At 37.6% G+C, this 26,020-nt stretch overlaps 1 protein-coding gene across 1 annotated transcript in view; it reads right to left on the reverse strand.

The window, feature by feature from the left end:
- Positions 1-26,020, reverse strand: part of anos1b (anosmin 1b) — a 41,281-nt gene that overhangs the window by 9,473 nt on the left and 5,788 nt on the right. Inside the window, exons 2-9 of the mRNA XM_017420389.3 lie at positions 20,884-20,931; positions 13,403-13,465; positions 12,544-12,751; positions 11,539-11,723; positions 9,889-10,018; positions 7,006-7,084; positions 6,301-6,529; positions 2,394-2,532 (exon numbers count right to left, since the gene is read on the reverse strand). Coding sequence (XP_017275878.1) covers positions 2,394-2,532; positions 6,301-6,529; positions 7,006-7,084; positions 9,889-10,018; positions 11,539-11,723; positions 12,544-12,751; positions 13,403-13,465; positions 20,884-20,931 — 1,081 coding nt within the window. The remainder of the gene's footprint in view (positions 1-2,393; positions 2,533-6,300; positions 6,530-7,005; positions 7,085-9,888; positions 10,019-11,538; positions 11,724-12,543; positions 12,752-13,402; positions 13,466-20,883; positions 20,932-26,020) is intronic.

Raw genomic sequence — 26,020 nt, forward strand, 5'->3', positions numbered from 1 at the left:
CTCCCAGTCCTTAGGTTTGGAGTAATCCAGTAATGATGTCGATAATGTAAATATAATTATAAAAACTGTGACTTTAAAAATAATTCACAGGCAAAGTTATCAGTTATCAGTAAGGACGAGAGCGAGCAGGACAAGCTGTTCCTCCTTCAGCTGCCAGGCATCATTGTGTGACAGTGGAGTTTCTTTATCTGTGTATGATAATATAAAATGTTTCAATTGTAAGTATTTAAAACATTTTTTGGAGTGTGGTACACCTGGCACGGCTGATCAAATGTAAGAAGATATTATCTGCATTAAGCTCTTCAATTTTCTCCAAGCCTTTGTGTGCCCAAAAGGAAAAACAATAGTTGGTAAACCTGGAAGTCTTTCACTGGAACCAAAGCAAACCCAGAAGTTAATCTGAATGAATCTGAATTAGAAGCCAAGTTTTGATCAACAGAAATATTTATATTCAAGTGAAGGATTTCCAGTTAAAATATTTAACCTTTCAATATGATGTAAGTAACTTATTCTTAAGCACAACTCAAATATAATATTCCAGAAATATCATAAAGTGGTTCTTGGAGTACATCTGTTTGCAAGCTTTCCCAATTTTTTTTGTAAATCAAGAAACACTGATTGGCTTAAAATAGTCTGCCTGCCCCCCGTTAACACTGGCTGACAGGCCGATGCATGGACTCTGTCAAATATGAATACTCCGGAATTATAAACACTGGTGTGCTCCATATAAAGTTGTTGGTTTGTGGTTTGGTAATTAAGCTGCAGCTGGCTATAATCCTCTGTTGGGCTGACCTAAGGGTCACCTATAAATACCTCTGCTGCTTGGACAATCATTAACAGAGGTTCTCTGCACTGTACTCCACGTTTCTGTGTTTCAACAGTGCAGCTGCAAAAATATGCTGACAGTCAGCAAAATGCAAAAAATGAAAGAAAAAAAAGCCCTGAACTAAAAGTAAAATCATTAATTTGCTCATGCACAGCTCTGCTTACAAGTAAGTGCTTGAGCCTGTTCTACATGAACAGAATTGACTGATGTCATGACAAGTTAATGGTTCAGAATAGGTACTGTATTAATTACTGGGCAGGAGAGTTTGTTGATTGTGAGAGTCATCATCCCTAAAGCTGTTTCTACACACAAATACACAGAATGCTCAGGGGGAATGTGTGAACAATTTAGCCCAAACATTTTTCACAGTTGCTGTCTGCACATGCGCTTCAGGGAAGCAGGAGCTGTTCTGCTGGAGATCTGCTCACACAGCTGGAAACACGAGGAGGGGGGAACAGAGCCGCGCACGAGAGGCAGGTCGTGATGCAGGAAGTCCAGCGTGGAAACCTCTGTGTTTACTTTCCAACACACTGAGAATAGCAGGTGAGACTTATTGAGCTAACATAGTTATTAATTCCACAATATCAGACAATAAAAACAGTACTGTATCTCACTGGGCTGCGACTGCTGGTAGTTCTCACATTCTTTAAGAGAGTCACAGAGGCTCGCAATTTCTTACATTGAATTTTGAACATGTCAAAAAAGTTATTAATGGCATTGTGACTTGGATGCCAAAAACCCCTCAGCCCTAACAAACATGGGCAATGATGCTAAACTGCACAGTGGTGAGATCTGGGCTTTAAGTGGAGCAATAAAAGGAATCTACTGATGCTTTTTAGTCATGACACCAGCATCATTTCCATTAAAGAGGGTAGGTTATGCTTTGAGACGTGTTTCCTTTATTTCAGTGTATTATATAATTATTTTGTAAATGTAAAAGTAGGGAGTAAGGAGGAAGAGTTATGTTATAAAGACGACACTGCTACCAAACTGCAAATATATTCATATGATGCTCATCAGGGAACAAGCTGCCAAACAAAAAAAGAGAATTCACCTTTTGAAAATAAGTATTCAATCAAAACAGATTTGATTTTTCAGGAGTTGGGCCTTAGAGAAACAGGAGCAGATGGCGTGCTTCCGACAAATAATAAAAGGGACTTATGCTACAGTACAAGTACATTATTGTTCCAAGTTATGAAGTTTTAAATAAAATGAATAAAGAATGATAATATTAATGTTGTATTTAAATTACACAATTAAAATGCACTGCATTACATGTAGAAACACATACTTTTAAAAAATACAAGTTTAACAGAAATTGGTGCAAATAAACGCAATGCACTGTTTCAACACTTTGCAGTAAACTAAAGTAAATAGATGCATAATAAAAAATAAATAAAAAAAGATTCCTGAAAAGTAAACCACATAAACCTACACTTTAAGGAAAAACAATAAATAACCCTAATTACCTATATTCTTGAAGGTTTAAATGAGGGTAATTATGGGTTGAATTTTCAGATCTCCCAAATTTTTCCTAAAAACAATTGCAGATGCTTTTTTTTTATACCTGTATGAGAGATAGTGGTGAAAACAAGCTGTGCTCTGTGACTCTTTAGTCTCTTTTGACCCCAGTAGGCCACCGTCTGGACAGACAGGATGTAGGAAGTGGCAGGAAGCAGGCCCTGCAGCCACAGCTCAGACTGCGCCTGCAACACATTAAAAGATGCAAACATTAATTGTAGACACAGAAACTTGTTGGAGCCAGTAAAAGTTCTTAATGAAACCATGCCAAATGATACTAAAATAACTCATGGTTGAATGCAAAAATTATATCACAAGCCATTATTTTTTTTTTAAATACCATCTTTGTTACATTTTTTGCATCACCCTTGTATAAACCAAATGTACTGCCACCATCATCGTCCTCACTGTCAATCATATTTGTTACATCATCAGTCTGAGTGCTGTGTGTCATCATTTGGGAACAATAGTCGAGGCCTGTTCTGCATTAGTCTGCTGGTTGACTGACAGCTCATTAACAGGCCCTCAGTCAGTCAGCTCTGACTGTGCGGACCTGAACTAGTCACAACAAAGATGCTTGAATGATAAGTGTGTGTGTAAGTGTGTGTGTAGACTTTAGACAGGAGACAAAAGCAAGTTAAAAGCAGTTTTCTCAATGACCTTCAGACAAAACAGGGTTAAAGTATTTCCATTACCCACAAAATAGACAAAACATATGGTCTGTAAAACTGCATTGTAACACAAAGCAACTAAAACCTGGATTTTTGTTTTGGTGCTTAATGTCAGTGGACATTAAATGCTTAAAAAAGGACGTGTAAAAGCACTTATTCTTTTCCTTTCACATTTAATAATTTCCTCTGAATTCCCTCTTTACCATCACATTTACTGTAATGTGAAAGTTCCCCCTTTCTGCAAAAAAAAACCTGTGTTTTATACACCAGCTGTGTATTATACTGAGCTAAAGTGAAACAAAAACTTATTTGTGCTTCCCATGAGATGAGAGCCATTAGAAACGGTAAAACTATGTTATTCTGCTTCTTCATACCTGTTGTGATGCTGCTGTTTGTGTATCTACATGCAGCTGCAAGAAGGAAACACTAGTTAGGGGGGCTCATTTAAATTCCAGACCTCCCAGCCATGCAGAACAGAGGAGCAGACTACAGATAAATGGCTCCACCAGGCGCAGTCTGGGATCGCCATCACTACTTCGGATAGCTGGGTCCATATGAGTGCGTCTGTATGCAACCTCAAAAATCTGAATGTGTTTTTTTCTTCAAGTAAATATTAATCCTTAGAGAGCTCAAGATATTCTTTATTTATTTAAACTTTCATTAATCATTAAATTATCTGTCAGTGAGTGAAAAGGATAAAAAAGGTTTAGTCAGCGCATAGGTGAGTGTCTTCAAAGCGTTGTGTGTTGTTTAGGATGATTATGGGGACTTTGGTGTTGGACTTAGCAGCATTGCAAATGTTTTGCATCATACCTATAATCAGGATAACAAAATCCTTCCATTTTAGGAGTAACTGTTCAAAGCATCGTTCTTAAACTAAGTAAAAGACTAGCTGAATTAAGCAACAACGTCACTACAAGTCATTTTGCAACTTGCATCTTCAATTCCCTATCGCTGTCTTGGTTTCATTCTTTTCATAGCCCAAAAAGAATTATACTAGCAGCTCCAGTATTGCATCAACACTAAAATAATGGTCATATACCACTTCCCTTGCACCAATCTCATGTTTTTAAACCAAGATAACAGCTCCACTCAACACTAATGCCCTCGTGCTGCACTGAGTGGCATGTTGTCAGTCATTTCCAGATGCTTTGAGTTAAATTTGTTATCCAAATGCAGGAAAGTCACTTCTCTCTGTTGTCAGTCTACATAGATATGTTGTCAGAAGCTATTACAGTGCCGTAGTGTCAGACATGCGTGTTGTCACACCACTTTAACAAAGTTATGTTCCAAAAGGTTTGTTGTAAATCTACAGCATGCTCATGTTTTTCCTCCTGCTGTGACTCATTTTTTGCTCATTATTTAAATCCACATCCTGTCTCATGATGTCAAAATAGCTCCTCTGTGTCTCCATCTAAGTCTCATTTGTGAGATTATTTTTTGGCCACACGGGGTTAAGCAGGACATTGTTTAAGTTGAAGGATTAGTTCATGTCTAATTTTAAAAATTAATGTAGGGGAGTGGTAAATGTGAGATCCATATGTACCTGTGAGTGTATGTGTGGGTGTGTGCGTGTGTGTGTGTGTGTGTGTGTGTGTGTGTGTGCTTCCTGTTGATTTTTTTAATATTCCACAGTCACATTTCTAGAACAGCTGGGGAACTATACTTGTAAAATGAAAATGAAGCAAATGCAGAGGGCAAATATGTGATTTCTTAAAATTTGATACTATCAGTACATCTTTAAAACTATAATACACTTATCTTATGGTCACAGAATAAGACAGCAATACAAATTCAACCACAAATACATTTAAAGTAGCTGTGATGCAGGTTTACAACACTTAAACTCATACAGGCTGTAAGATATACATCATGATGATTATAAAGAATTTAAAATTAAGCAGGTTTTCATTTTAAGAGTTGCTAATACAAAAAAGCAAAAAAAAAATTTTAAAAAGCCCCAAACTTTAACATGAATTAACAGGTGATTAGTATGCTTTAGTTTCACCTTAAAGCTGCATCTACAAACAATTGTAACCTTCAAATTTTCACATGTTGTCTTTGTTCTTTTTTAAATAAAGGCAGAGTTTACTTAGAGTATTTAGAAAATTGACTTGAGGGTCAAAATGTATAGTTTAACATACTGAATAAATTGTATTAAAGTAGCTGTTTTAGTTTACATCAAAAGGCAGACCCTTTCTGATTGAGTACAGCATTTGGCTGTAAAAATCACCAATGTCATGACAAGCAAAACGCAAGAAAGACGTGTTTTTGTGCACGTGTGTGCGCACATGGTTTTACAGCTCTAGTAAAACACTTCAGGTGCAGCTACACATCTTGTAAATTTAAAGTGTGTGTGCTGTTGTAACTTCAGACTGTATTTATGATTTGGTAGCTTTTACATTTGCTGAACACCTGATAGCTTCACAAAATGGAGGCAAAAGACGTGTGTGATTTCTATCATTTATCATTAACTCATAAAATCTTCAGAACTGGAATTCCTACTTGTCTTTTCCCTTACTGTGTGTAGGATTGTGCAAAATCTGCCAGGCCAAAGTTTATGGAGTTTGGTGTAGGTGTAGATCAAGACCACTTTAAACAATGGTGACCTAAGGCCTTGAAGGGGAATGCATTACTTTACTGTGTGCAAAGTTAGCAGACATAATGTATTTATCAGGATTCTACAAACTAATAAACTAACACATTGCCACTGTCAATGCAAAATACATGAAGGTTAAACAAGAATTTAAGCAGCCTCAGTAGCTTGTAGGACCATCTTTAGCAGCAAAACACTGAAGTCATAATCTTGTGTTTAAGCTTATCAATCTGTCACTTCATTTTGGTGGAATTTGGTTCCCTCCTCTTATTCCATGATTATGAGAGGGGTTTTTCTTAAAATGCCTGCCCCTAGTAAATACTCGACACCTGGTGCTATGTGAATCCTACGAGCATCTTAGTTAAGAGCTGAAAAATGTACATGGAAACAGCAGTAACTTCAGAGTACTGACTTGTATTATAGGATTTAGCATTTAACCCTCTCAGGCTGAAATTAAGTTTTAGTAACAGGAAAAATCAGATATTTGGGAAAATTATCATCTGAGTAAAATAAGGCTCATAAAATATGAATATGGAGTAATTAGGTATATGCAATTTGCTGTTGCAAATCTGCAACAACATAAGATTTAGAAAATTAAGCATTTTGATGTGTTAATAAAAGATCAAACTCAAAATGAAAAACTATATATAATTCTAGCAGTATTAAGTAGGTAGAAATGTTCTTACCCCTCGCGTCAGCATGCTGTCTGTCTCTTTTTTACTCTGTTTGTTTGTGTGTGCGGGTCTCGTGTGTTTGCTGTGCACTTCATGTGTGTGTGTTTGAAGTGTGTGTTTATGAGTTGCGCCTGGATGCCGAGAAATCCAGGTGATTCGGTAGTTGTGGACAGGCAAGTCTCCCTCTCTGGGGGGGTCCCAGCATAATAAGACAGTCACTGTGGCCCCACTTCCCACTGACCTGGGGGAAAAAGGCAACAAGTCAAACAACATCATAAAATGAATGTAAACAAAGTCATGGTATTAGAGCAAGCAGCACAGGGGTTCCCTAACAGTCATTTGGATGTAGATTCTCATTTTGTTTGTCAGCTGCTTTCAGCATGGGCTTCACAATCCTCCATTTACTCTCAGCAGAGGCGTCTCATTTTCATTATGATGGGAACAAGCAACAATTTAGGTCATCACCTCTGTTATTAAATGTTATCAGGAAATCTATGTTGATCCAAGACATGACATGACCCTTATTTAACCCCGTTTGGGAGAATGCAAATAGAAAAAGAAACACTGCAATATGTAATTGAACACAAGGATGAACTATAATTTGCAGGCAGATACAAGAACTATTCATTCACTTCACTGCAGATTTTCGGACTGACTTGGCAGCCTTTCATGCTGAACGAATGCACTGCGACAGCATCTATTAAACTGTTTAAATACCTTTCTGTGGAGTCGGGTGCCCACTCTAGAGTCTGATTGCTCACTCTCATATTTGTTGGAGGTTCTGGAGGTGATGGGTCTACATGGAGAGGCAGAAAGAGAAAGATGTAAACATGGAAAACATCACCACCATCTTAACCACTGACAGGAAAAATACATTTTATTGTTGCTCGTATAAGTCATCTCATCAACATTGATCTGGGGATTATTACGAATAAAAAATAGTTTTAAAAAAAATACAATAACAGTTTTTACTCGGTCAAAATATTCATTTCAGTTTAAAACTTGTTTTATTTGTAATGGTTGAGGTTGGTTAGCCTTGCTGCCTCGCTGAGAGAAGGTCACTGATTTCACTCCCAGCTGAGGCTGTGTGGACTTTGAATGTTCTCCTCATGCTTCCATTGGTGTTTTCCAGGTTTTCCTGTTTCCTCTCACAGTCCAAAAACATGCATGTAAGGTTAAATGACTCCTCTAATATGTTCCTAAGTGTGAGAGTGAATTTGAATGGTTGTCTGTCTTGTTAATCTCCAGCCTATCCTATCCTCTCGCCCAACAAACCCCTGGAGACAGGCACCGGCTCCCTGCAACCCTGAGCAGGAACCCGCTGGTAAAAAAGATGGATGAATAGAACATTTTTCCCCTCAAAGAGCAGACCTTTGACTAGCTTTTCTAATAACTCAACAGTTAATGCATTGCAGCAGTTAAAAAAATAGCAAGCTATTCTCAAGGGAGATGGCTAATTTCATCTCGGTCTTATTCAAGTCAACAAAGTCAATTAGATTTATAGCATCAAAGGCGAAATAAGCTGGAGAAGCCTGGATCTTTTTTCAGTAGCTTCAAAATCAAAGAACAAGATCTACCTTCACTAAACTCTGTTTTCCTCCAAAATGAAATCCTCACGTCAACAGTCTTTTAATGCTGACTCTGTATCTCATTAGACCCTAAACCCCTGATGCTGTATTTGATTAAAACTACAAAATGTATCTGATTAGGACTACATCCCTATGGCAGGCCTCCCACAGACCCGGGGGCTGAGCTCGCCTGACCCAGATGCTGAGATCAAAGTTAGGGCAACATTTTAGGAGCTGATAGATCTGGCCTGTTTGCGTGTGCGTGCGTGTGTGGTGTTTTCTGTTATAAGGAGTGTATCTCAGTGCCAGAACTGTCAGATATGAATAAAAACACAAATTCTTTCTCTTTGTGTATTTCTCAACATGATTGATTTTCTTTATCTATTGTTTTGCAAAATGAAAACATCAAGACGAGTTTTCGGATCCAGACATTTTGTTGTAATTACTGCTGGCAGGTTCTACGCAAGAAACTTTTCAAATTCAGATTCTCACTCTGCCTAGCTTCAGGTCACAGCAGAGGAACTACAACAATCTTGACATCTGCTGGCTTCCTGATTTATGACCCCTGACCTCCAGCCCCTGGCTAATCAGACAAATGAACTTGAAACACAAGAAGGGTTGCGATCAGGTTGTATTTGGAATGTTTAAGTGTGTCTTTAACCTTTAACCTTGCCCCTCAGCATACACTCACACACACTGAAAACACACTACAAAGCCTTAACCTTAAGACGAAAGTATACTTCCGTAATAGCTACTGTATGTAAAAAGTATTAGAACTCATAGAAAAGAGGGTCTTACAAATTTAGGCAAATTAGGTACAACCAATTGAGTCAAACAAGCTGACTTGTATCCTTTAAGTAATTTAGCTTTTTATCACCCATTGCCAAAAGACAAAGATGGAATATGTTTTGGCCTGTGACTGTGTGTGTGTTTGTCTGTTACCAGTGTATCTCATGAACCAATGGATGGATTTTAAAACTTGCAGAAAGCAATCATTGGATGTACATCTACCACTTGCTAACTTTTGGTGTCAGTCTGATTTAAGATAGCTGCCACAGCTAACAGAACTTAAAAAACACAAAAATGTCTATAACTTAGTCAAATTCACAGATATTTAGCTAAAATTTGGTGTGGTAGTAGCTGAGAGTCTTTCACAACACATTGAGGGTGACGTTTCGCAATGTTGTATAACATTGCACATAACACTATTGTCAAGGTTTGACAAAAATGGCTGCAACTCCATCATTTCTCAACATTAGATGATCTTAGTCTAAAATTCTGGACTGAAAGAGTGATATGCATTCCTTCAAGGAATGCTAGTCCTTTAATTGGTTACAGAGTTTGGGCATAGGATGAGCTGAACACAGGAAAATTTCTCCTCAGTGCTATCTCAGATGCCTCCACATAATCACCATCAGCTTTCAACTGATAAAAAACAAAATTCAGTCCAACCTTAAGTCACTATTCACACTCAAATATGTTTCAGTCAATCCTGGCAGAGGATTCATATCACAAGCCAATCCTGGCCTGACACCAGTATGACCTCAGTCTGCTGAGCATTAGATCAACGACCTCCTACGGTGTGTGTGTGTGTTTGAGTGTGTGTGTGTTTGAGAGAGAGAGAAAGTATCTTAATCTCACTTTCACCCTGTCTTTATGACCCAAACCAGGGATTTCACTTCGGCTCCAAACCAACTGAATGCAGTGTGTATAAATATGTACATGTAAAGTTGTGTGTATGTTCTGTTTCCTATATTTTATGGACTTCCTGATGGTATTTTACTGAGTGTACCTTATCCATCAAATGTGAGTGAAAAGAAGAGGAAGAAGACAGAAGGAGAGAGGAGGGAAAGTGTTTTTGAGTTACTTACAGATGAACACAAGTGTCTGTATTTTGCTCTGTGTCTCATGACGGGATATCAGAATTCATTGGTGGCTTATGAAAACATTCAGGAGGAACCAACACACCGTGTGGGACACTCAAAACAGTTCTCAAAAGAGAGAAAAATGTGTTTAGGGTGTTTTTTGTTACCTTTACTGGAGATGTAGTGTTTGCTGGGTGTGGTGAAACCTCTGCTGCCATGACTGTTGATGGCCGCGACCCTGAACTGATACCAGCGCTGAGGTCTCAGATCTGACAGAACCACATCCTCAGAGAGAGTCTAAAACCAAATCACATAACGATAACTGTTTTATAGTGCAGTGCTGAGGTGTTAAATGCTTAGATTATACAGTGCAAATATCACAACTGTTGCAACATAATATAAATTAGTGGTTCCCAAACTGTTTAGCTTTCAACTCATTAAATGATTGTGGCAAAGTCTTGTGATCCCATTTATTTCTAGTTTAATTTTACAAAAATACTATTTACCCTAATAAACCAAGGCATATTGACAACACAAATGGTCTTAACATCCACAATACCTTTTATTTAGTCCTGACTACTGTTTTTATCCTTTGTAGCAATGAAAATATGCCTTAAACTATCATTTTTACATGTAAGTTGAAATTTGGAGATTGTTTACTTGGTGTTACAGGACCTACATAGGCTTCCCGACCCTAAATTTGGGAACCACAGATATAAATCATAAATTGAGCTGACAATGATCAATTTGCTTTGCTTTTTGAACTCACCTGTAAAAAAATGTCTGGATTAGACAGAAATGCCACATTTTCTTCTGAAATTCAATAGCTGTGATGTCATAATCAACCAAAAGTAATTAAAACCAAGAACATAATGTGGATTATGAAGAAAAGATTTACAAAAAGGATGCTGTGCAGTGCGTCAGTTTAGCCTTGGTAGATCTAACAGACCAGCAGCTAACAATTATACACTGAACAAAACATCAAATGAACACAGTTAGTGTGGAATTCCATCTGCTAATAGTGAAATTAAAAGATCTGCCCAAATTATGGGTAAAATTGCCAAAGGCCCACATGTTTTCTCTCACTGACAGTGCAAATGTAATCACTGCCTAAAAGCTGCTCATCCACACTCAATCACACACACGCCAACACGCACTGTCATCTATTTAAGTCAATAATGAGCGTTCAGTCATTCAGACTCAGCCGGTGGAACGACTGTGGCTGCCTGTGGTTCTGTTTTAAGCTCTGCTTATTTACCTAACCTCACACAGGCACACACACATTCTGTCACATACACAAATACACACATGCACACATGGGTTTACCCTGGCAGAGTGTGAGACTAGCTGGGGTGGAGAGGTTTAGACAGTGAGGCAGCAGACTGATGAGGTGGAAACAGAGACTAGCATCCATCTCCATAGCTGAGATGTTTCATCATTCCAGGCAAATTGAGAGTTATGAGGTAAAGATATGTTACAAATGCTGTGGTGTTGCTCCTCTGTTAAAAGTATAGGGAACCATTTTTATGGCTTCAATGACTCTACTACCATCAGTATTGGTAGTTAGAATTAATGACATGCAGTGGAGTAAATCCCATTTATTCCTGGCAATCAGTTTATTTATATTACTAAGCCCCCTTTCAATAATACTCAGTAAAAAGGGATAATTCATTATTAAACAAATCTATTTCTTTAGCGGTCACATTATTCCTCATATCACTCCCCTGCTCTGTGATTTCTTTCCTCAACTTGAGTGCTTTCAACATCTCAAAGCGTTCTTAAAGCCGTGCTGACAGGCTGTTATAGTAGTTACTTACCATAGCAACAGTGGCCCACAGAGAGGCTTGGTCTTCACTGGGGTGAATGCCGATGTTCCAGCGAGACTGAAGCATGTAAATGACAGGCTCCATGCTGACGTTGAACTTTGACACCCACGCTACCTTCACTCGCCCCTCTGAGTCCTCCACAAAGTTGATCTCTCTGCGCGGCTTCAGAGGAACACCTGCAAGAACAAAATAGGAAAAGACAAATAAAACACGCTTGAATATTTTTAATGCAAATTCAAAATCATACATAGAGGTAAATACAGTTTTTGATTATATATATACTGTATGTTATAAATTATAAAATGAAATTAATAAAAGAAGCAACTGGCAAAGAACTCAGTATGTTTCACACTGTTGCTACTTTGGCCACAGAAACATTAAAGAAGAAAAGCATTAAAACCTGGCCTCCTCTGAGCTATTGATGAAACATGACACCATAACAAAAGTGTGACCAATTTTTCTAATTCCCTAATTCTACGCTACTTTATTGTTAATATTTAGAGCTGTATTGCATCATCAGTACAGTTAAACTGCTAAATAAAAATAGAAATGTCAGTCAGGTTTTACTTTGTGTAGATTTAATGCAGCAGCCAAATCCTAACCACATCTGAGGCGATTCAACCTCAAAGGGACCATCTGGGATTTCAAATGCAGTCAAACAGGGAGTTTTCTAAAATCTTTATGTCATTAAATTTAATTCAAATCATTTGCCAAACACATTTGATCAAAGCAAATCACAATTAGTTTGTTTAAACACCATCTTTACAAGAGCCAGATGTCAGGATGAGTATTAGTGAACCTTTCCCAAATGATAAACTATGTTCAGTGTTTTTTATCTTTATGACAAGCATCAGCAGCTGATGTTAGCATATCACCTGACAGAGCGCTTGTGTTACAGGAAAAAGCCAATGAAGCCATTTTTAAATAAAAAAGTAATCTTAATCGACATCATCTCCGAATCAGCCAAGATACTTAAAAGCAGCTGGAAAGGTTTACCTTTATATAAATTGGCCGGAGCTTGACAAGTGTGTCCGCAGCCATTAAAGCAGCACTTTCTGGAGGATGGACAGTCCTGGTCTAATGAGCAGCTCTCCACGCAGGCGGCAGCGAATCCCGTGGCTCGCTGAGGTGGGGGGCAGTCTCCCTGACGAGATGACCTCAGAGAGGTCAGGAAGTCTCTGCTTGTTACACACTCTGTCTGCTTCTGGGAAAGTGAGAGAACGCAGGGGGTATTACTATTAATGTTGTTATTATTATTATAACAATATCAATATTTAAGAACACACACACACAAGGGCATCAAAGCACGCAGGAGAGGTGAAAGTGCTTCCTTTCTTTTGGTAAACTCCAACTGAGTGCCTGAAATCTACCCTTGAGAGTTTGTTTAAAAGGTTTTGTGTGAGTGTGTATATTTGTGTGAGTATTTCTGTCTGCTCACATGGCTGCAGTTCAGCGGGATGTAAACACAAGCTTTAGCTAATAGCTCTGAATTACCCTGTGGTCCTAACCAGGCAGCCAGTCAACCATCCAGACAGTAACATGCTTCAGCTATTGTGATGAAAAACTAATCTATCTGAAAACCGCAGCAACTGGCTCTACAAATAATCATTTGGGGCCACACACACACACATACAAAATACACAACGCACCATTATGTATATACATAGAAAAGCTCTGTTATCTGTGACACACATAAACAGGCTTGCATATAGAAACATGCAGTAAAAACATTTTCATGACGCCAAGAAAAGCAAGTTTTTTCGTTTGTTTGTTTGTTTGTTTTTTGTCAGGTGTGACAATGCCACCATAGCTGCAATGACTGTCAGAAACACACACACACACACAATAATGTTACCTCACATGACTTTGGAGAGAGCATCTTCCTGGTTTCCCACAGTTCTTTGCATGGCTGAAGACACTGCACATAAACAAACAAACCAAACAGATCAGTAAAATTATATTTTAGGAGTTTAAAATCTGAATCCCACTTTAAATAATTTCCTCACAAATAGCAAAATGTGTAAAAACTACACATTTTCATTAACTGCTTAGCAAAAATTCTCATCCAACAGCCGTACCCAAAACTATTCCTTTAAAACAGCAAAGGAATGAAGAAACAGAGAAGAAAAAATCTATTAACAAGAACAAATAAAGTGTCACATCGTTATATGTATGATTTCCAGCAACAGATTTCATCATTGAGGCCAGAAGAACTAAAAAACGCACGCTCATCTGGTTTGCCACCTCAGTGAACTGGTGAATGATAGCTCTTACCAAATTAAAACCAGACAACATATAAAAACTGCGGTTTCACCCTCAACCTTCTCCTCCCCTCCTCGTTTTTCTCTGCCTGTCTGTCTCCTTCAGCTTCCCGCTGCGCCTGGCTTCAATCATCTCTCCAATCTGTTCCATCCCACTGACTCCAAAAGAAGAAACAACATTTTAAAATGGAATTAAACCTTCATATTTGCACAAACCCAAAGGCTACTGCTAATTACTGACTAATTAATAATTTCATCAACAGGCTCACCAACAAAGACATTCAAACAAATCTGTTTGTTCTGTTCAGATGAATGTTGGAGGGATTCTAGCAGCCCTGTTGTTTGAGGAATGAACCTGTTCTGGTTGTTCTTGATTCACTGGAAAAATATCTTCTTCCAGATGTCAGAAGATTAGACAACACACAGAGGGGAGCAGGACTTGTCAGATCTCATGAATTATCTCATGATAACATAAAACATTTACAATGTTTTCGAACCAAAGCCAATGAATCTGCATCTGATTTTTTTTTTAACATTCTGAGAAGAAAAACAAGAGATTAACACTGTAAAGGAATGACTACAGTCAAGAAATTTCATTCAAATAGTTGACATTATGAAAGAAGAGAAACTTTTTCACAAGGAATGGATGGATGAATACTTTATTCATCACATTATTTTTATCATAAAGGGTGGTAGTAAGTGAAAGTATTTGTATTTATTATGGATGCAAATATAAAATACCTTAACNNNNCTTCACAATGGTTCAGTCCATTGCCTCCTATCTAAGAGGTATGCAGCTATTAATAGATGGACAAAAGTTCAACAGTAACTACCTTCTAAAGATTAAAACAATAAATATATATGAGTTATTAGATAAGCAAAACCTCCTCACAACCCTAATTAGGACTGAGCAGGCCTTGACTTTGGGCAAATGAATAATTCTCTAATTTAAAAAAAATCAATAAAAGTACAGAAATTACGCAATTTAACCCTCACTGGGTTTTGTTTAAGCTACCACCTTCAGTTGCTACAGTGCATACCTGCTGTACACAAATATCTACTGAAGACAACTGTTCACAAACTACAATTTAAATTCTCTCATCATAAATAGTTTTGTTAAATTTTATTTTTAAGCTGGTTAGGGTCCTCTTAAAGTGATGGTGCTGTATATAAAACTGTCTTAATATTTTTGTTTATTGTTTGCTTGCTTTTATAAACAGATTCAACACATTTCATGTTGAGACACATTATATTGATGGATTAGTAAAGCTGATTTAAAAAGGTAGATTGATGACGTGACACCATTTTTAAAAGAGGCTATCACAGATGACGCTTTCACTGTCACCATCAAACAACTACCATTTGGCAAGACTTGTTTTTTAAATTTTTATTTCTGATTCCTCTATTTGAAATACCCTGCTTTAATAAATGTATTTTAAAAAGATCATTTATTTTAATCTGCAAGCTTGCTGATATTGTTTTGTTTAAAAGGTTGTTTTTCTTACTGCGGTGCAGAGTTTCTGAGGTGTTAAACATATTCATGACATATACATCATTTTTATAAAACTGATACAATCGGGAGAGGAAAGTGTGAGGAAAAAAAAAGCTGAAAATGTTTGTGGTTAGAAGGAGGTACAGACCTTACACGTTCAAATATCACTTGTCTGCTATAAATCACAGAAAATTACATACACTTCATTTGTGGAAGAGGTGCTGAGAGACAAACAGACACTGCTGGACTTGAAGGCGACACGATGAGTTATGTGTGTGAAGGAGAGTGCAGTCAACACAGCTCAGGTCAAAGGTCAGCAGTGTTGCTGTTTAACACACCAACACATGTAACAACAGAGCCTAGATTAATGACTGTCTGCAGATGAATGGGTGCACAATTTGCTTAGGAGCTCCTCGGATATCTTTGCAATAATTAATCACACACAAGTACACACACACCTTGTCTCTCAGCCCTCCTCTGCTCTCTCCTGCTGTTTTATGGCCTCACCTGCCACAATAGAGGGATGACAGCCACACTCTGCAACAGGGAGGAGAGGAAATGGGAGCGGGGGGGTTCAGAGTGGACGGAGAAGTGAGTGTCAGTTGAAAAGGAGAGAGGAGATGAAAGACAAACAGTGAAACAGGTCCAGAAAAAAAGGAAGGGAGGGAGTGAGAGTCAAAGAAAGGCAGCCACCAGATGTGCTTGTTCCCCTCAAAGCGTCACTAGTTTGGTCTATTTAGCGTAAAAACTACTTCTGTTTACCTATGTGCTCAGCTTCTCACTAGCTGTTCATGGTTCATTTATTTGTACTTGTAAAATTAATTCTTAATCTATCCTGCAGCTTAAAAGTAAACATTAACTTTTTATGTATTAAGATGTGAAAGAGGGCAGAAAGAAAGGAATGATATGCGTTGAAGGGACATGGACCTGAACTTGAGCCGGATGCAGGATGGATTTCAGGCCTCTGAGCCTCAGGTAAACTAGATAAATTATTCAGTCTAACAAATGGCAAACACTGACCTTCTTGTTGATCTGTTAGCCGTTAAAGGCTAAAAAATACTTGGGAAAATACAAATGCTAATGCCATTAACTGATAAGAAAAATGACAAAAGAGAAAAAGAAAGGCTAATTAGGACAGATAATAACTTGATGAGATATTTGTTCACTTTTCAAATGTGCTCAAAGGCCTCAGACCATCAAGAGTTAAAATGTAAATGACTGATAAAGATGTTATTTTACTCTCTCACGAACACCTGGATTGAATAAAAGAAACCAGTAGATGGTTTTACATATCAGAGCAACCCAAAAATCATCCGATCTTTACCACCAATTAGAATTAAGTAAATACAATCTCACTCAAGCATCAACACACCCTATTACCTTTTTTAATTCAATAAAACTGAGCCAAAATGCAGAATGTGAAAAACTAAACACAACATTACATGTTTTTAGGAATTAGAAGCTTAAATATCAGCCAGTTGCAGCAAATCAACTGCACATTATTTAACAGCAAGTTTGGATAGTTTGCTCCTTTGGACCATTCAGGTGTGTATGAACACAATGCCAACAAGGTAAGATATCAGCACTGATTTTACAGAAGCAATTGGTGCTGCTTCACAATCTGGAACGGGTTACAAGGCTATTTACAACCAAACTGGAGTCCATTATTCTACAGCGGAAAAATATTTTTCACAAGCAGAAAACATTCAACCAGAATCACCGGATATAATTCTGGGAAAAGTGTAAGAAAGTTGCAGATTAACATGATGCCAGCTGGTGCAGATTAAGCACCACTGAGCGATCTACTAAAATGCCTGAGGAGAGTAAGACGGAGGACCAGAGTGCCCTTTGGGGCAACTGTTTGATAAATGAAACCCTATTTGACAGCTTTCTTTTCTATCTGTTCTACATCAGTGAACACAAATGATGTAAAGGAAAATTTCAGAACACGAATGCATCATTTAGACAAAATCCTTTAACGTGATTGCAAAATTCTGAAACTTAAAATAGTAAAAATAAGACTTAGTTAGAGGGTTTATATTAAGAATCACCTGGAGGAGCACGAACCTGCAGCTCAAGATGTAAACATATTTAGAGTGCTCTCCTCAGTCCCCCTTAATAGTGTCACAAAACTGAAAAAATCCTTCTCAAAGTAGCATGAATTGTGAAATTCACTGTCAATTTCTGTTAAATTTACTGGAGCTTTAGGTTTACCATATACAATTCAATGTACACACTATGTGCACAGACTTATTCTACTTCCTAATAATGCAAAATTTCCGAGAGCAGCTTTTGAGGAATGATTGATTAAGAGGATGGCAAGAAAAAGGGTCACAGTGCCTTAGTACCCCATGTAGTTGGACATCCTGCTGTCTTACACACCTGTTAACCATTACTACATGAACTCTGAGTGTGTTTATGATCTGTATGAAAAGGAGAGAGAGATAAAAGACAAAGGAAACAGAGAAATGGAGGAACTGAGAGAGAACTGGAGTCTAGTTGTTGTGAGCTCACATGTGTTCCCAAGATACAGAGAGTGTAGTGATGATGTGACACAAACCAAACCACATGTGTTAGACCAACATCTGCTTCAACACAGTGGCTAAACATGAATGTAAGAAATAAAAAAACAAACATAAACCCCCACAGTTGTGCCCTCATTTTACTATTGTCATCTCTCCTTAATTATTTGCTAGATAAAGGTGCCTCTCCACAAGAGGAACATTTTTAGAAAAGTCTACAGTGCATAGCTAAAGTTTAACCAGTAAAAGTCAAGTAAACCTTTTTTTTATCTAGTTTTGTTAAGAAGTAAACAACTAATTTACAAACTAATAGATTCAACTCCTGAAGAGAGAAAAACAAGTTTAGAAACCAGTTTAAAACTTTAACTTTTATTCTGTGGGAAGATGAATTGATTATCTGTGATGCACATGTGTGTTGCACATGTTAAAACTCAAAGAGGACATTTTGGTTCAGCTCTGTTCCAAGTTTGCATAAAGACCCAAAAGGAACTGAGGGTAAACTAAAATATTAGCCCCCAAATTATGCTGAAAGTCTTTGTGAAAGATTCCTCACTAACATTCACTGCCAAAAAACTGCATGAGACTCTGAACTGGAACTCAAGTTCAAATCAAATCATATTTTGTCAAATTTGCCTCCACAGGGTAAAAAGTCTAAATTAAATTATGCAAAAGGGCTTTCCAGGAGACAAGAAGAATCTGTATCTTCTGATCTACTGACTTTTCCCATTATATTTTTCACTATGTTAGGATAAAATAGTACAGTTCAGAACTGAAATATTAGTATCTTAAATTGCCATCCTATTTATAAACCACCAATTTTGAAAACCAGTGACAGACTCAAAAATCCTGAAATCATACAAGTTAATAGCAAGCAAAATAGTTGTTCTTGAATATCTGTTCACATCTGTGAACCTGATTATGCATTTTTTATAGATTGTATCTTTAATTTAAATACAAACAAAACTTGTGTTGAACTCAAAAATTCCTAACCCCTTGGGCTGATGGATGAAACCTGCATGAGGTTAGATGTTAAAAACTAAGGAAGCCCATTAGCACTTTTGCACTGACAATGTGAAAGATCTGTTAATTACCAAACCCATGTTATGCCAGACTCTGATTCCACTCTGAGTATGAGTCACATTTATGGCTCATTTCTTAGAGCAAACTAATTATAACACATTCAAATACATTCAGCTGTCTGTTCATTATGATGCTAATTATAGGTGAAATTTAACAGCTTTTGGGCTGAGTTTTAAATGGGTCTGTTCCAACAAATGACACTTGTACATGAGTTTGTGTGAGCTTTTTAATGACCCCTTTTCTCCAGTTGCAACCAACAGTGAAGTCTGACAAATGGCAAAATACCTTTAACGACAGAACATCAAGCTAATCTGGCCAGCTATTTAGTACTTTAAAAAGAAGAATTGCATAACTGAAGTGCAAATATGATGCAAGCTGTACCAGATTTCAAGTATATTTTTATTTTAACAATCCTCTGACCAAATAACTAATTCTATGTGCTGAAAATATAAATTTCAGGAGGAAATTGACTGGTGACCTGTCCAGGGTGTACCCTGCTTCTCGCCCTATGACCGCTGGAGATAGCCACCAGCTCTCCACAAACCTGCATGGAAAAAGGGTTAAAGACAATGAATAAATAGGTAGCTGTGATTCGGAAGGTGCAAGAAAAGCAGAGTAATATCCATGAAACAATATAGAAAAAAGCAGATGTGCATAAAAGCTCCAAAAAAACGCACACTCTAGATTTCATCAACATACCTGGTTAAGAAATGCACCTTGAGCATGAAACACTTGGAGACCTCCTGTACAGTTCATTATTTTTGCCTAATTTTGGCAATTATGGCTGAGGACTTGGATGTGTGCTTTTCTGTTGTAATTTATTTTAGTTGGCCTACAATGATGACTTTTACAAACTGGGCTTGATCCACTTTCAACAGACTGTAAAACAGTAAGAATTAATAACTTTGCAATTCAAAAAATTCTGTGCACGTCTGAGCAGCAACAAGCTCCCCTGATAGGAACAACTCGTGGACTGTTGTTAGACATTGGTTAAAGAATTGTCCCATAAATGGACAAGTGCAACACCATGAAACAAAGCCGAATGATAAACTTAAAACAATATTAAACTGGTAAATTATTTTCAGTATTATGAGACTGAAGTCCAAACAGCAAGATCAGAAGTAACACAAAGCAAAGAGTGGATTGAACAGAAGTTAGTTTAAGGTCAAGAGAGCTGTGTAGGTGTGCTGGTTTGAGATGGTGGGGGGTAAAATAGTTGAAAGTACAAGTCTGATGTTTTGCTCAGTGTGGTATCCCCTGGCAATGGTCTGGTGGTGGAGGTTTCTGGGGAGAGAGTGTGCTCTTGACTGCTTTTGACATTAACCCCTGCTGACCCTAATTTAAATGCATGCACACTACTGCAGTACGCACTGTGCCTGTTTTCGTTTCATGCAATAACTTTACCATGGTGTATGAGGTTAAATGCAACTCAGGTGTTTCCAGCTGGGTGCAAGATCTATAACTGAAAACATAACATGAGAATTTTCTGATTCAGAACTTTAGATTATAAATAAAAACAGAACCCGCTTCTGTGTTTCTTTGCAAAGAATGGAGAAGATTAAAACACCCAGAAAACTCTAAGAAGCTGGAAAGGCTCCACAGGATAGCAGCTGAAAATACCCATGCATGAAACTCCAAATGAATCAATTGATGAGTAAAACAAAAATAATGCTGAGAGAATGAACAAAGATAGATCTTACTTTAACTGAAATGCAAACTTTGTTGATAAATGTCATGTAGGAACTCAAACCCAAAAAATTATGTTGTTTTTTTCATTCATTTGATTTTTTTGTTTGTTTTTTCTTTATATGTTGATGTTGGAGCCATTTCTTTGTGCCTCAATTAACTGGTGAAAAAGGGTGATAGTTGTAATTAGATTAAGGTTGTAGTAATGAGAGTTATTAGTTCTGGATGTGCCTTGAAGTGAAGATGTTCTTTTAATTGTACTTTCAAGTATTCTAAAGCTTGTGAGTTTATTTACCTGAGCACAGCGCCTGTGGTTTTCACACCAAACCAAAACTTGGTCACTCTGAAAGAGACAAAGAAAGAAAGAAGGATTAAAGCAAACATAAAAATCCTGTGTTTTACATTCGCTCCCACAACTTCCATGAAGGTATGCAGCTACTGTCTGATGTAGGAGCAGACAAAGAGCAAAATATTGTTCATAAAAGGTCACTGACTAAATTACACAACCAGAGCAAATCCTGACAGATAGTCAAACACATCTTCAATGTTTCTATTATTTACAGAACTATCCTCTGGGTAAAAAAGAGTTCAACACAGTGTGTTTGTGGTGGCAGATCCAGACAGTGATTATGTCACTTGGCGAAACGCATGTTTATGTGTTCACATGCGAGTGTGTGTGTGTGTGAACTGGTTAGTGACTCAAGGCCACCAGTAAACCTGGCTGCTACTGTGACGGAAAGAGACGTCACGTCAAAGCCACAGACACACAAATGCAAATCACAACAAACCAATAAAATTCTCTGAAGTCTCCTATTTTTCAAACTCTTTAAACAATTTTATACTATATATACTTGTGTAACAATACACAGTAGATTATAATGTACACACTGACAAATCATGTAAAATGAAAAACACAAAATACACAGAAAGGTTCAAACAAAATTGGATATGTTAACAACATAAATATGTTGTTCAAGAGATCTTTTTTTGTGGTTACCCACACATAAATACAATTAAATGTTGTTACTGTACAACAGTAACTTCTTATATTTCATGATGTTGTAATTTACAAACACATTTTGACTCATTGTGTGAGAGGTGTGTTCTACAACAGGAAGAGCTCCAAGTGTGTGTGTGTGTGTGTATGACTGAGAAAACCCAAGATGGCACTTTTATTGCGAATGTTACAATAAGTAAAAAATAAAGTAAAGCAGTTAAGTTGAAACTGTGTAATCAAGATTGTATGTAAAAATTGTACTTCCTCTACAACTTCTTCTGGCACCACTTCCTCAGTAGTGACACCTACTGTTTACAATGAGAACTGCAGTGAGTGTTGAACATCTACTGCTGAATCTCTAACAGTAGATTCACTGTAAAATGCCATTACCAAATAAGTTAATTCTGTCTAATATTCCTACAGCTCCTTCTGAGCAAACCTGTTTGTTTGTTTCTAGTTGATAATGCTTTAAAATGATCACTGAAAACCCAGCCTGCTAGTTTTGACTTCCTTTGTTGAGACAGTCAGTCGGTGGTGACGCAACACCCACCATTCTCTCTGAATTGCTTTGTCTTTATCAGCACATTCATGATGCCATCGTGCACCATCAAAACAACTATTAAAATACTTTTGTGTACGCATTTGTGTACCTGCCTGTTGTCATGTGTGCACCTTCAGAGTTATAGGTCTCCAGTGAGTGTGTGCATGTGTGAGTGCTGGATAAGCTGCCTTAACGACTCTTAAACCCTCTCCTGGGTGAGCTGTATTTAGCCTCACCCAAGCACATCTTTTTCCACACACGAAGATGCACACCCTCACACCTTTTTCTTTTTCTTTTTCTTTTTTTTTAACAAGCCTTCATGCTTGCTGTTTAAATAGGGCTATGGTTTAGACTTTAGGTAGCAAGTTTTGGGTAAAGGTTAAGTGATTTCACAGCACAGAAGATGCTGAATTGGCTCTTTCATTCTCAGCATTCAACATAAATTAAAAGCTGTAGCTAAAACAAATGTTGTTGTGTGGAAGGTAATACATACAGCCTCAAAGCCCTATAGTGACAAATTTACTGTACATGGGTCAGCTAAGGAATTCTTTAAGACAGATTTAAAGCAGTAATGCTTTGTTCAGACAAGTCAGCCTCAATAGTATAAGCTGCTTTCTAATCTTAAACTCATTTTAGATTTTACTTTTAAATTTCCAAAGAAGCTGCTAATTATCAACTCATCTGTACAACTGCTGACAGCAAAAAAAGTGCTCACCTCAAAGAATGCTGCTAAAACAAACACTTTGAGCAGAAATCCTTGCAGATTGCTTAAAAAGCTTCACGAACCAACATCATTAAAAATAAAGCTTACTTTGGGAAAAATCCAGGAGTGATTCTTGCTCATGCTATAAATAACCTATTGTTTTCAAAATCACACCAGTGTAAATGGCACAGACACCTTTGGCTTAACAGTAATCTGTGCTACTTGTTAAAGAGGATAAAGTTCAGACTACAGCTAAACCGGCCTCCTGAAGAAACTGAAGAGTGAGAGCAGAAGAAAGAAAAAAGCAGCTGAGCAGTAAGGTAGCTGCTTCATCCCTGGTGAATTGATTAGTAGTAGGTCTATGGTGATGAATGCAAGGAAGGAGAAGAAAATAAGACATACTGATAAACCTGTGTCATGGTTTTACAACAGTAATAGACAAAATATATTTTTCTCTTTAGTTTTGAAGGGATACTTTTTAGATAAAACTGCTTGTACACAGGTAGTACTGACAACATCAATAAGAATCTGGGTGTATTTGAAACATTTGTCATGATAAATTTGGAGGAACCGAGTTCCTGAAGGCCTCGTCCACACTGAAACATGGACTTTTTTTTTGTCATTTCTAAACGTGTCCTCGTAAACACGGAACTGTTTCTAGGCTTGTACTCATCGACAAGGGAACGCTGTAATAGCTAACCCAGGCCTGTATGTGGTGCTGTAACTCTGCCACGAAAATACAACAAGAACAGGAAACAAGACAGGAGCATGTGCATACAGCCTGCACACTGGGTACAAACTAAAAACTAAACCCAAAGTTTTCTCCTCATTCCCTTTCTAGTTCTTCATTGTGGGTCAAGTATGAGGTGATGGTGACTGTTCATCAGCCTTGTCTGCTAATTGAAGTAATTCAGTTTATGAAGGTTTTGCTGCAGATGAGCGACTAGGTTCTGTTGCATCTATAGCACAAACACAAGCAAACTTTCATTTTTGTTGTTACATCTAACATGTTTGGTTTGAAGGTTAGGTTGGAGGTGGTGTTATGACACCATTGTTTTCATAAGGTTACGGTTTGGCTGTTTACATGAAAATACAAAGGTGGCTTTTCAAGATTTGTTTCAATGTATAACCTGTTTTCAAAAAATACAGTTTCAGGGCTCCTAAAACGTTGTTTCCATGTGGACAAAAACTTGAAACAACAAAAAACTTTTGCATATTCACAAAACGCTGTTCCCATGTGAATAATTATACCTTATCTAATCAGCTGCTATAGCCAAGAAGCAGTCGCACTTTATTTTGTTTGACAGCAAAATTGAGAATATTTTGACAAACAAATGGCTGACACACTAATCAGACACATATTTAGACTTCATGTCTTTATTCAAGATCCACATTTCACACAATACTTTGAAGACAAAAGAACCATGAAACAGAAAATTATTATGACCTTGTCTTTCTCCTATATAATTATCCAGAGTTGTGTTTGTAAGTACTGTCTGCTCTTTGGTTTGGTAATATCATGCTTCATAATTGTTGATAGTAAATTGTGTCTTTTTTCTATGGTGGCACAAATTTTACATGATTTCAAAATAGACAAACTCCATGGAAGAAAAAGGTTCACCCAGCCCTCTACAGCCATCTGCAAAGAAAAAAGCTATGAAGGTGGATGGGGGTGGGGGGTGCAGCGGTTCTAAACCCTGTTGTACTTTGGCAAAAGGGTATCACAGACATTTCTTTAGGATCTCAAGAAAATGTGTCAGCTTGTGAAATAGGACTTGTTTAAAAGTAGTGTAATTTTGGCAATATTATTCTCTTCTGTCCTGCTATTATTTCCCTGATCGGGGTGGGGTCAACATTTATCAACCAACAGGAACAACATGAAGAAGATTTGAGTTACACAAGCACACAGATCATATTCCTTCTTCATTTTTCTGTAGCTACTCATCTATATTATTCTCGTTTGGTCACTCTGTCACTCCTTCTGTCTTTCATTTTGACCCCCTAAATCTCCACATTTCTGCCAGCTCCTATAAAAATGACAGGAGAGGACTTGAAAATGATGGTGATGATAAACTGTAGAGTCAAAGAACTGAGGACAGTGTAAAAGCCTGTTAAACATCTCCAGATTTTCACTCAGAAGATATAAAGCTGTGTTTCCCCCCTGCTGGCCTCACATCTTCATCTTCTGTTTTTCTTCTGGTTTTCACCCTCTTTTTCTTTTTCTGTTGTTCTTGCCTTAACATCCCCTCAGTCTTGGTCACCGTGCTCAGCTCCCCCTGTACATCAGCGGTCTCACACACACAAAGATGTACACATGGCCATCCCAAGTCGATTTCATGGGACATAGTTGCTGTCAGAAACAATTAAGGCAGTTTGGACGGGTCTGTGTGCCTTATGACTATTAAACGGTGGTCAAAGTGGGGTTTTGTGGGGTCTCAGAGTGTGTGTGAGTCTGTGGCAAAACAGCTGCACATGTTAAAAAATGTCTGAGAGAAAAAGAAAAGGAGAATTGGCAGAGAGTGACTGTAAAAAAAATGTAGAGCATGAGGGAGCAGAGAGACAGAGAAAAGAATAAGAAATATGGAAATAAATATTGGTTTGGAGAAGGGAGTTGACTGGAAATTATGGACTTGTGAATTAGAATAGGACACAATAAATTCTAGTATTTGACATGGCTGATACTTAATCTTCAGAGTTATTTTAACACTGGAGGCCAACATTAACAAGTGTAGTTGCATCTGTCGGAGAATAATATCCTAAAATGTATTCTCAAACCTTACATGAAGACTTCCAAGATCGTTTTGTGCATTTTTCATACACCAATAAAGTCATACGACATGAGAATTTTACCAAAACACAAAAACTTGCAAAACACTTTCATAAAGGTTGGATTTCATAATAAAAGCACTAAGTCTTAAAGTTCTTTTTTAGGTCTGAGATCTGCAGGAGAACTCTGTCACGAGAGAGCCATCAGAACCAGAGCTGACCGATTGAGTAAGAAGCACTTGCACTAAAAGACTTCCACATGGCTCTGATGGCTGCCGAGTCGACAGCAATCATTCTTGAAGAAAAACAACCTGATATTAGCTGACGACATAAACACACAGACAGAGAAATGTGCACGCGCACAGCTGCACTAACCTTCGGTTTTTGAAAGGGGCTTAGATACAAATCGTACTTCTTCCAGGTGC

The sequence above is a fragment of the Kryptolebias marmoratus genome, linkage group LG24 (assembly GCF_001649575.2).
Source record: "Kryptolebias marmoratus isolate JLee-2015 linkage group LG24, ASM164957v2, whole genome shotgun sequence".
In the NCBI taxonomy this organism is placed as follows: domain Eukaryota; kingdom Metazoa; phylum Chordata; class Actinopteri; order Cyprinodontiformes; family Rivulidae; genus Kryptolebias; species Kryptolebias marmoratus.